The sequence below is a fragment of the Teleopsis dalmanni genome, chromosome X (genome assembly GCF_002237135.1).
Source record: "Teleopsis dalmanni isolate 2A chromosome X, ASM223713v2, whole genome shotgun sequence".
NCBI lineage: Eukaryota > Metazoa > Arthropoda > Insecta > Diptera > Diopsidae > Teleopsis > Teleopsis dalmanni.
Window position 1 is genome coordinate 25,506,450 of NC_051848.1, and position 12,957 is coordinate 25,519,406.

General features: G+C 33.2%; 1 protein-coding gene across 2 annotated transcripts; it reads left to right on the forward strand.

Annotated features, from left to right (window-relative positions):
• The first annotated feature begins 1,387 nt into the window (after window positions 1-1,387).
• LOC119662174 lies at window positions 1,388-4,579 on the forward strand. 2 transcript variants are annotated; one of them, XM_038071736.1, is made up of 5 exons: window positions 1,388-2,494; window positions 3,113-3,410; window positions 3,485-3,758; window positions 3,828-3,956; window positions 4,019-4,579. In XM_038071736.1, the coding sequence occupies exon 1, from the start codon at window positions 1,425-1,427 to the stop codon at window positions 2,421-2,423; it is 999 nt and encodes a 332-aa protein (XP_037927664.1). In that variant the 5' UTR covers window positions 1,388-1,424; the 3' UTR covers window positions 2,424-2,494; window positions 3,113-3,410; window positions 3,485-3,758; window positions 3,828-3,956; window positions 4,019-4,579. The 2 variants fall into 2 exon arrangements, with proteins under 2 accessions (XP_037927664.1, XP_037927665.1); XM_038071737.1 differs by having other exon boundaries at window positions 3,846-3,956.
• The last annotated feature ends 8,378 nt before the right edge of the window (window positions 4,580-12,957 follow it).

Below are 12,957 nucleotides of genomic sequence, written 5' to 3' on the forward strand. Positions count from 1 at the left end.
TAAGACAATCTGCTCTCTTCTCTGCTCTTGGTCACGGGAATGCAGTGATTGCAGCCGCTTTAGTTTTGGTGAGTTCAAGTCTCACACTGTGGCTTTTGATGCTTTCCACCGACTGCAAAAAAAATAAAAAACGAAATAATATTTACGAAGTATGTTGATTATACTTACGCTCTATAGATCACTCATGTAACCTTTGTTTCTGTATGGTGCAAAAGCACGGATGTTATTATGGAATGAAGCGGCATTAAAAGCTTGGTCCTCGCAAGATTTTTGATCCTCTTGAAGTTGGCGATGAATACCGCTTCGGAGCTTTACGATAAATTTACACGAGCTTTATTACGTCATTGATAAATTTCAGGGAATTAACATCCAGCGGTTTTGAGGTCTTGAACATATTATCAGAATGGATAATGTGGAGCAAAGCAACAATATCACCATTAAGAATGAATACAAAATAATGTCTTTATACTTAAACTCTATATTATCAAAACAAAAAAAAAACTTAAAAATAGTTCATTAATTCTGTAGTTTTGTTAGTGCTTGTCGATGAGCATTGATATGACAAAACTTTGCTTGCCTAACCATACTGATAATGCTATTATATACAAACACTCAGGATTAAATGAAGTGCGAAAAACAAATGGCATTATAAAAACAAATACAAATAGTTATTGTTAGCGGCTCACCTCTGTGTTAAGGAAGTTTTTTATAAGCAAATAATATTTGACTTATTTGACTGAGTTAAGTGAACAAATTGAGCCGTTGACTGTTGACTGCTTTAGACAATTGGCCCAATGTCATATTAAAAGTGTTTTGCTCCAACTTCGGGTTATGTTAATTGTCTTTTGGAAATATGTCTTAAAATTATTATTATTATTATTATTATTATAACAGCATATTTGATTTCAAAAGTTGTGGTTAAATATATGTACAAACCTCTGTGCATTTGGTGTTTACTGTTAGGGGCATAATACTCATCAATACTTAAGTATTTATTTACATATCTACATAAATTACATTTCCAATATTTAATCGAACAAAAGCATTTCGCATACAATTGCAAATTTCTTAAATTATTAATTTAATAATTATGTCAAAATACCTATCGGTAATACATATAAAATCTTCAATTTATTTTGAGGCTTCAAACACTCAATACCAACACCACCCTCTGGCTCAATGCCGTCACATGGCTTTCTAATATTTTTACCACTAAATCACTGTTAACTTGAATACTAAATAATTTATCTTTTATTATTTTTTTATAATTTCGTTTTATTACTAAGATTTTTTGGTCAACAAAGCTTTGATTTTTGATTTGACTTTTTAAAACTGTTTTTATGGAAGAATAAATAAATATTTTTTTTATAAATTTTATAAATCTAAACATAAGTGTTTCACACATTGTTTGGCCATTTTTGGGAATGGAAAATCAAAATTCAAAATTTTTATCAGAGCCTATGGATGCTAATAACAATCATGAATTTGGTACAGAGAATCAATTGAGTCTGGAAGTAAATCCTTTTATTGGCTTGTTTCGTAGGGACGTGTGTGTAATTAAACCAAGCCCATCCCAAAATTTGGAAACTGATTTACCTAATTCGAAGGAATTTGAAGAAAAATTACCTAACAGCAGTCAGTCAAATCCAAAACAGTTGCAACAAATTGGTTCCGAAGATACTGACATCGAGAAAAACAAATGCAATGAAAATAAGGAACAGTATTTGGACGTGAGTGAAAATACAGAACAGTCTATAGATGACGGTCTTCACGATTCGGGCCTATTGACTGGTACTGTAGCAGATATGAAGAACGACAAAATGAGTAAAAATAACGAACAGTCTATACAGGACGATCTCCATGAAACCACTTTGATTGACGGTCTACACGGAAATACTACTCCAGATATGAAGAAAAAGTTAAATGAAAACAAAAAACAGGCTATAGTTGATAGATTTCTAAATAGCGGTAATGGGGATCATTCCGCTTTATGCAAAGATCAAAATAGCGATATATCTGATGTTGAATGTGATTCACATATATCACCAGATACACGAAAATTGGAATGTTTTGAGTCTAACCAGACACTTATTAGTGTAGAAGGAAATAATATTAAAAACAAGATATTAGCTTGGGAGAAATTATCCAAAACAGGAATATCTAAGTATTCAGAGATGTCCGAGTTTAGTGTATTTGGAGAGAGCCACTCAAATCCTGAGATTGAAAAGAATTGCATGAAAATGAAAAAATCTAATGTGAAAAAGACAATTAAGCAAACTAGTTCAATAAGTGTTGATCCAGAAAGTTTTATACCAGATGCGAGCGAAGAAACTAAAATCCGTTCGGGATTCGCCGTAAGGCGAGTCTCGCCAAAAATTGCGAATCTTCAGGCTACCATTTTACAGAAGCTCAAAGAAGACTAATAATTTCAATATTCAGTAGTTCTGGAGGTTCGCAAAATATTAAGAACTGATGTCATCTTGAAACATGAAAGGTAAGACAAAATTAATGAAAAGTGATCAAAGGATTATAATTATTATCAGAGAATATGTGAGTTCTTTTGTATAATTTATATATGTATACAATTTATTTAAGCAAGGATAATTATTTTGATATATCAGGAGTTTCACAATTTTAGAAAATGTTTGGTTTCACGTAAACTTCAAAATTTTCTAATTAATGGTTTACAATAAAGTCGAAATATTACATATATTAATATTAGGATAATAAAAATGTAAGTTGTAATATATTTTGAACAGTCGTAAATCACAACAACAAAATTTTATTATTAAGCAACAACTCTATTAATTAGTTATTAACTATAATTATTGTTAATTAACAATTAATTGAAATAATAGTTTCTGTTAGGAAACATGGATCCTTTCGTCATAACTGACATAATAAAATAAATTTAACCAAATTAAGTATTTATTCATCAATTATCACAATTGAATGCATTATTCAAGAGTTTATTTGTAAAGATTTGTCCTTTCTCAAAATAATATAGCGAGTAAAGTTACTAGAATATATGTTGAAATTTTAAAATAATAAATTAATATATGAATTCCAATATACATATGTTGTATTAATAAAATTATATATTTTTACTTAGCTCGTATATGAGATATCTACCAGCTCTGGCAAAAAAACACAAGGCAAGAAAAGGACGTCAACGATCTAATGAGTAGAACAGCAATTCCAGATTCGCAATATCAAAATTGCGTTTTCCATATATAAATATGCAGTCTATGTACTCCTAAGTAAGTGGTTAAACTGAAGTTATAATACCACTGGAATTTATGTTGCTCAACATATAACAAATAACATAAAATGTAGCACTTCATTTCCATAAAAGTTACTCAAGAATGGAAAATAATGGCCCTGAACAATAAAAAAAATTTTCCCTAAAGGTAAGTTTAGATTAGTTAAAATGCATAATTTAACTCAAACTTAAAAATAAAAAAAATTTGGTAATATATTTCAGATATCAGATGGACATTGAAAATGGATACGTAGAGAGTCTGTCTTTTGAAAATGCAGCAATAAAATTAAAGCAAGTTTTTCTGGTTCTAGCAAATTGAACAATCGATCTGAAATATATGTAAGCCATGTGAAAACCTTGAACCTATACGAAAGATGTAAATAGTGCAGGAGAATATCAGTCAATCAAAGGAACTCTACTTGTTCGCTGAGATGAACATAAAGTTGATGGAATCGAGCATTAAAACTACTCCTTCAAAAGTCAAGAAAATTTAAGGGTAAGTTAAAATATGCGAATGGATTGTGAACTGTAACTAATCAAAAATATTCTGTTTTGATCTCTTCAGCAACACAATATTTCATAGGTACTGCTTATGGATGGAACAAAATTGTTAGAAACTTCTTCACCAATAACCGTATTGCAGTGTTGGAAAGAGTTCAGTAATTTACCTATATGATTGTGATAGTTAATAATGGTACTAAAATGCTATAATACTGGTATTAATTTATTCTAAAGAAGAATTTTTTAAAACTACAGATGTGGAATTCCTCCTCTTCATGAAGATGAAATAATGTAACACCGAAGACACGTCACAATTGAATTCTAAACTTGAACACAAGTACAGTTTCTGAAGCTAAAGTATCTTACCAACGTCTATTAGTTATTAACGATATCATCTGTTTCTTAGTCTTTTCAAAAAACTTAAACGTTGCTAAATGTATGTGTATAGCACGCCCTAACTCCTGATGCTGCCTGATATGAATAATCGCCAATATTAGATGAAAAATTTGACCAGGATTGATTAGAAGAAGTATATGGAAGAATACAAAAATAATTTCTGGTTGCATTTAATTAAAAGGAAACGTAAACTAGATTTATTTGAAAACATTGCAACTTTAAATACTGTAAATATTTAATTTCAACTATAAATCGTCTAATTTGTATTAAAAGTAATCATGTCGGCTTGTAAAACGATCTACCACTACTTGAAGATTTATTCCTCTAAGCCACATTCAACCAGAAAATGAACTTAAGCCATAAGAAAATATATGCTTACATTGCAAAGGATGCTTTATTTGATACAATAGAAAAAAAAACCACCTGTACAATAAATAAATAAACATAAAGAATTTATTTCATAAAAATATAAAAACTCTTATTTTTAAAGTTTTGAATTTATATTTCTTAATTTTAAATTGGATTTTATATAGTATTTTAACTGCATATAAGAGCAACTAAATTTATTTTAATCACACTCGTATAAATACATATACAAAGTTGTTAACCAATGCCTTTATATTTAAAATATCTCCAGAACTTTAACAAATTAGTATTTATTTCAGTATGAATTTTTTCTTATTACATATGGTATGCCTCAATGATAATGAGAAGTATTGATGAAAGTAATTTAAAAGTATCTTTTTGTCTTTTTGACTTAGGATATTTTGACATTAAAAGCTCATTACACCGCTATTTATATTGGCGTTCAGAGCTACAAACAACGACGACAACGGACTTACAGAGTCTTTGACAAAAGGACAATAACTAATACTAAAAGGCTGATATGATGCAATGGCACAACAATAAAATTTGGGTCACTCATCCATGATGAGAAGATGGGAAGATGGGAAGATGAAGAAACTTTAAATATGACAACTCTTATATAAAAGTGACGGAAACATAGCACCAAAGTCAAAGGGAAATACTCTAGCAAAGTGTTTGCCAATGGCACAAAATCAGCAACAATAGCTTATACGAGTGCATCATCATACACGATGCTGGATGGAGATACAAAGAGAATCGGAAAAGCATACAAAACTATTAGCGCCTCCCAAAGCAAAATTGGCATTCAGTTAACACAATGAAAGCGCTATTACATACAAAAAAGTTTTTATGTAACTTTTTTAGATATATTTTCATCTTAGATACATTAAATCTACATTAGAAAAACTCATGTATCGAAATAAAATGTTTGTAGGGTTGCTAAAGTAGATCTGCTTAGATATATTACCATAAATTTTGAGGAAAAAATCATATAATTTTTTAATTTTGTCAAGAAGTTTTTATATAGTCTTTCAACTTCTTCAAAGTAGACTCTCTTCCTTTAATATGCATTCATTAGTATGCACTATTCATTTTTGCCACTGTAGTTTTCAATTTGAGAAATATTCTTGGAACTCCCTTTTATGTAAGTCATATATATGGTATATACACTTTTTTCTTTTTTTTAAACTATGTATAATACATTATTTACAGAAGTGAATACAAAACCTTTATGAATTCTTTAAATTTATTGAAATTAAAGTTTTTATTCACTTTTTATGGATTCGTTTAATATTTTATTATATTAAAAATTATATTTAGAAGGTTTCGAATTGCAAAGAAAGATAGAACAACAAAAATTTTAGTTAATTTATTGAAATTTGGCTGACCATACAACGCTGTTTAGAGCATTGCCGAGTACTCATCACCAGTGGTTTTAGGAAATATTCGAATTTCTTAATTAACTTATGGACCATATATAATTTGTTTGTAAGTGCCAGGCTTCTATGTCATTATAAAAAAGCGTAGATGTCTCGGCAAAACTAATTAAACTTTAAAATATTTGAATTTGTAATAATTAATATAATATAATTATAAAGGTAAATGGTTGAGTGTAAATGCAAAGTCATTGGTTTAGTCTTAAGTAATCTATTGATGTTGGACTCAGCTTTTAATCCAACACATTAAATAAAATAGTAAAGGAATTCTAAGCGTTGTTCAAAATTGGCATTTGTATCATTGTTTGAGAAATTACTATAACAAAATATATGGGTGTATATGGGGAATTATTTAAATTTTATTATTTATTTATTATTTTGAATGTATTTTGAATAGTACATGAAATTTATGGCTATTTAATAATTAATAAATTAATGAATAATTAAATTGATTTATGGTTAAGTGTTATCTGACTTCGTAGCTTACATTTTGACAAACGTCCAAATAGACTGACAATTTCGAATATAGAATAGTGTGTGCTAAAAATGTCCTAAAGGCATTAGTCAAAATATCCGGCCGGCTGCGGATGTCACCAAAAGACCTAAAAGAGAGAAAATCATGTTTTAAGGTCGTAATTAAGGCAATGCTTTCCGTTTTCTTAGCTTCATAGGAAATTGTTCACAGTAAATTCGGTCCTATAGTAGGTGAGCCGGCAGAAGTATAGAACTATGTGGTCGTTTAACTACTGTTGTCAATATCTGATACTTAATTATATCAATGGAACCCATAGGTCGTCACGTTGACCGCATTTAAAATACTAATTGAAAGTTGTTATAATAAACTCAGGTGAATCTTTTCTTAATATTAATAAATTTGGGGTCTTATGATTTATTAGGTATCCTTTGCAAGTGAGATGGCCTAATAACATAAATTCATGAATTTCAAAGTATAGAAAGAAAACTTTTTACTTAGACATTCATAGTGCATCTTGCACTTCAAGTTAATTTTAGCATTATAAAAATATACATTGAGATATGTATGGCTACGTTTGTGTATGTGTGTATGTGTGTGTGTGTGATATCCTTGAACTCAGATAACACAATTGCTTCATAAATTTTATGTTTCCTACTTTTGCTTTAAGCAGTCATAACCACACTTGAAAGTTATACGCTAGCGCACATGCCATTTGCCACGGCTGGGAAGATTTTTCCCCCACATTTGTTCTTTTAGTTCGCACACTAAAAGCATTGGAAGAAGACCTTCGAGTTTTTCTTTCGTTGCAAACACATTATGCGGTCAACACTTTCGTTGCTCATAAAAGTGTCATTTTTCGTTTAAATATTTATGACTCAGAACAGAGGCGATAATAAGAAATAAAGTAATGTAGTGCATTAGCTGGGAGACTAAAAAAAGGATAACAATATATTTACAAATAACTGTGCATGACTTTTAACACACAAAGACGTGCATAAAAAATTTGTATAAAATTTGCTATCATATATTGAAAAATGGATGTGGAAGATACTACAGAACTACAGAAAAGAGATGATCAATACTGTATGAAAGCTTTAATTTTCAATCTGTTGAGGATCAGTTTTTATAATCTTTGTTAGAGGATGCTAAGGTTCCATGAAAGTGATCAGAACAATGTCATGTCACAATGATCCAATTAAAATATAGATATTAGAAATTAATTCAAATATATATCCATATATCCATATAAATACATTTACAGTAGATTGCAAGTAATAGAATTTGAGGATATTGCAATAATTGATATGGTTGCAATAATCGAGTTTACCTAGTTTATTTAGTGCAACTAAAATTTTTAAACCAAACAAAAAGACATTAATACAAAATTGATTAGAAATTAATATATATACTTATTTTCATTTATAATAACATATTTGATATCATACTTTATAATTATAACTTATTATTTCAGCTTGCTTTTTATTATACTCAAGATCAGGATAAAAATAACGCAATACTGACAGACAGCCAAGCGACGATGAAAGCACCAAACTCATATCAGACAACATCAAGACTAGTGCTAGACTACCTTAATAAGCTAAATCTGTTTGGCAAATCAAAACAGATGTCGATTCTTTGGTTATCGGGATATGTATACTAGCATACGCGGAAATGAATACGCGGACAAATTATGATGGGGCCGGAACCTTTCCATGAGCTAGGACATATTACGTTTCTTTTTCTCACAAAAATAAATGAAAATCTGAATAAAAGGGATTACCTGGATAATATACCAACACAAACCAAATCACTTATTGGTATCTATGAAAATAAGAGATACCAGGATTGTATGAGCCCAACAAAAGAAAAACTTAGAATCATCACAAAATTCCTAATAGGGCATTGTAAACTAAAATGCCACCCTTCAATACTGGTTATACTTACGGATAGAAACTGTGGATTCTATGAGGAGTCAGCAACACATGTTCTGTTCGTATGCCCTGCGCTAATGCACATACGGAAAAGGCTCCTGAGAATGTGTATTCTTACGGAAGAGTCAATAAAATTCTTCTTCTTCTTCTTCTTCTTCTTGAGTTAGTGCTATTACGCACTTTTACTCTATAATGACTGGGGGGTTAATCACTACCCCACACTAGGCTTTAACTAGGCTAAAAAATCATATCATTTATTTGTCTTTTAGTTGATGACGGACCTTAAATCAGCATATCTTCCTGAGAGTTCTGTAAAGTAAATTCTATACTACTTTTTCTTAACGCAACAGGGCTTAGAAATCTACTCTAAGCCAAAAAAGGGCACAATAAATCCGACGGTAGCAGTGCAACATCACCCAACAATAATAATAATATTGCTTTAGTTTTTAGTTCTTTAAGTATTAAAATTTTAGCAAGAGATATGAAATATTATTCAGCCTACTGTATGCATGTGTTAAGTGCATACGATAATAATATAATATTATAATAATATTATTCATTAATTTTAACTCTTATTTAATGCAACGGTATGTTGTTGTGTTATTCCACTTCCTGTTATTTAATTTTAAGGTTTGAAAAGCTTTTTGAATAACAAATGATGGAACTTTCTTCCATGCATTAGCCAAAACACAAATAGATATATATTAAATTCTTTAACTCCTAGAAGGAGCATAGGGCCAATAGGACAAATAGCAACACGTAAATCAAATGCTGTTATCTTCTGCGATAATATGCTGCGTGTTATTCTACATGAAAGTTTTTGAAAAAGTGAAGGTCTGGGACGCAGATCGAAAAACACAAGAGCGTGGCTTGAAATGCCAACATAAAAGAGACCCTCTTCGAAGAGACCCCGTTTGAAGTAATGGAAAAGCGGTTCTAAAGGGGGAATAAGTCTCATCGAAGTGGGGGTGTTCTAGTTCGTATAATACATATTATTGTTAGAGAGTCGGAAACACTATTCCGACGACGGTCAGTTTGACGGTGCATAAAGCATTCCACCTTCTCACCACAATAAAAAAATTATATATAACATATTTGAAGATGTTTACATGTTATTGAAGCTAATATGTTTGTGAGTGCATTTGTAAAGTAAAATATAAGTGTTTTTTAAGAGTTAATATTGGTGAGGCATGGCCAGGCGCCAAACTTAAGGTTGTTACTAAGGAGCAAATCCCTAGTCGACCAAGAGCGCGTTCCTGGATACCAGCCCATCAGTCCGATCCTCAGCGGATTCTGGAACTTATTCGGCTAGGAAACCGCCAGTTAAACACATCAACGTGGAAGATTACCAAGCTGGAGGAAGTCAAGGGTAAATATAGGTCGGTCAGTTTTGTGATTGACAAAGCATCCTTGGCCACTTTGGCGAAATCAAACGGTGTTATTAACTACGGTTTCTCAGCCATCACAATGAGGGTATATAAAAAGGACGAGGAGCAATCCTTACCTAACGACACAGGTCCAGCAGCACCGCAAGGCACTGTTGATACCATAATGGAAGCGGGTGATATTGTAACTGCTACCGCAAACTCAGTGGACCCAGTAGAAATACTGCCTACCACTTCTGATTCAATAAATATGGACGTGACTATGTCCTCTCCAGCTCCTTCAATTACATCTGAAGAGAGTATTGGTACGCGCTATCTTTTTGACGAAGAAGAACTTTTGAACTCTGAAAATGAATCTGAAGAAGATAGCGCGCTTGACGTTACAGTGGTGCACACTACCACATCCAAAACAAATCATGATGCGGGTACTACAAATTAACCTGCACCACTGCAAGGCTGCGTCCGCCAGCTTGTTGCAATGCCTCAGCAACAACGAGGCTGATATGGTCCTGGTGCAAGAGCCATGGGTTTTCAAGGATCTTGTATGCGGACTCAGGACTAAAAACTTTGACTTAATGTATGCGGTAAACAAGGGTAAGCCTAGATCCTGCATATTAATAAATAAAATATATAACGCTCTCATGCTTTCGCAGTATAGTGACAAAGACCTAACCGCAGTAAGTATTGAGGGACCTTGGGGCCAGATATGGGCGGTATCTGCATATATGGCTCATGATCACGAAGAGTTACCATCAAGTAGCCTAAAACAGCTGACAATTGACGCTAGGAGACTTGGTGCAGATATCATTTTGGGTTGCGACGCAAATGCGCACCATGAAATATGGGGCAGCTCAAACACGAATGAACGTGGTGAGTTACTTTTCGATTTTATTTTTAGTAATAATCTTTTTATATGTAATGACGGTAATAGGCCGACTTTTGTTACCAAAAACAGGCAGGAGGTTTTAGACATTACCGTGACTACTGCCAAAATTCATGGGTCTATAAGAAAATGGAAAGTGTCCACTAGACACTCTTTTTCAGACCATATGATTTTAGAATTTTCTATAAACTTAAAGAAATCAAGTACCCCCAGTTTAGAAACTTTCAGAAATGTCAGGAATACAAACTGGACAAAGTACAAATCATCTATAAATGAGCTGTTGACAAACACTACTCTTTATCCGCCAGAGAATATAAATGATCTGGACGAGCAGGTAGGAGATCTTACCTCAATACTTAATGAAGCTTTTAACCTTGCCTGTCCTTCAACTCGACCTAGTAGGAAGAGTAACCCACCCTGGTGGAATAGAAACCTAGGTCAATTGAGGAAAGAATGCAGGAGACTTTTTAATAGGGCAAAGCTAAATAGAAATGAGAGTGACTGGTCTGAATATAAGATCTCTCTGCAGAATTATAAGAAAGAACTACGTAAGTCTAAGAGGATTAGTTGGCAATCATATTGTCAAGAGATTAGTAGGGACTCTGAAACCTCTAGACTACGCAAAATCCTATCTAAAAATCCTTCTGTTCCTGAGTTGCTAAGAAAACCGGATGGGACTTGGTCAAATAACAGTAGGGAGTCACTAGATTTATTACTAGATACCCACTTTCCAGGATCCTTTGCTTCGACGGAATCCTCAGAATGTTTAAACTACGCACCGGTAAACTCTATCAAGTTAAACCTACAAACTCTAAAATGGGCCATTTTTAGCTTTAAGCCATATAAATCACCAGGACCGGATGGTATTCATCCTATTGAGCTGCAAAACTCTTGGGATCAAATACAAAACTGGCTTCTGGCCATTTTTAAATATTGTCTCATTTTTAATTATGTTCCAACTCAATGGAGAAAGGTTAGAGTTGTTTTTATTCCTAAGGCGGGTAAAACCTCTCATAGTAACCCTAATGAACTCCGTCCAATTAGTCTTTCATCTTTCATACTGAAAGCTTTAGAAAGAATTATAGACTTTGAAATAAGGCGCGTTATAGATCCCAATCTTTGGTCACCGTCACAACACGCCTACACTAAGGGTAAATCCACAGAGACAGCACTCCATGCCCTCACCTGTACTATTGAAAAAACTCTTAAAGTAAAAGAATTTTGTATAGTGGCTTTCGTAGATATTGAAGGAGCTTTTAACAATATTCTTCCCAATGCAATAGCTAACGCACTCTCGCGTCTGGGTGTTGAGGATGCGCTCATCAGCTTTATCGGTCAGCTACTAACTGGCAGAATTATTGAAGCACAAATGGGTGTATCAGCAACACACAGACGGGTAAATAGAGGTACCCCCCAAGGGGGCGTACTCTCTCCTCTCCTCTGGAATATAGCGGTGAATGAACTGTTACAAAAACTGGGGAGAGCGGGATGCGGGACAGTTGCATATGCGGATGACATTGCACTAACAATTACTGGAAAATATGCTACTAGTTTAAGAGATATTTTGCAGTATGGCCTGAATATCCTTAACAATTGGACACTGACATGTGGTCTCGGGGTTAACCCCAGAAAAACAGAAATCATAGTATTTACCAGAAAACATAGGATTCCAAATCTTTCTCCACTCTATATTAAAGGTTCTGCGATACAATATATTGAGAAAGCAAAATTTTTAGGCATTGTTTTCGATAGGAAACTGAGCTGGAAAGAAAATGTTTTGGAGCGGGCTAGGAAAGCAAACATTGCTTTGCTCCTTTGTCAAAAAGCTATTGGTAAAAGGTGGGGTTTGCAACCACGTATCGCTCAATGGCTATACACTGCTGTCATTAGACCAATACTTCTGTATGGCATTGCCATATGGTGGACAGCTCTTGATAAATCTTCGTACTGTACGGTACTGAACAGGGTTCAGCGCAGGGCTGAACTCTGTATAAGTGGTGCTCTGTGTACAACACCATCTATAGCACTAGATCTAATGCTCCATTTAATGCCACTTGACATCATCAGTAAGCAGTTGGCAGCATCATCTGCCCTAAGACTTAAGGCTACTTCACAATGGAAGGCTAGTGACTATGGGCACGGCTCGATTCTAAATATTTTCAGTCCTTCTCCAAATAACATTGACTACACCTCTCCGATTCTCGACTTTGATAGAAAATTTATTGTTAGATTCCCATCCAGGGAAGCTTGGTTGTCAGGAGGTCCCTCCCTGGGTGAGGGTCTGCAAATTTTTACTGATGGTTCAAAGACTGGGAGCGGCGT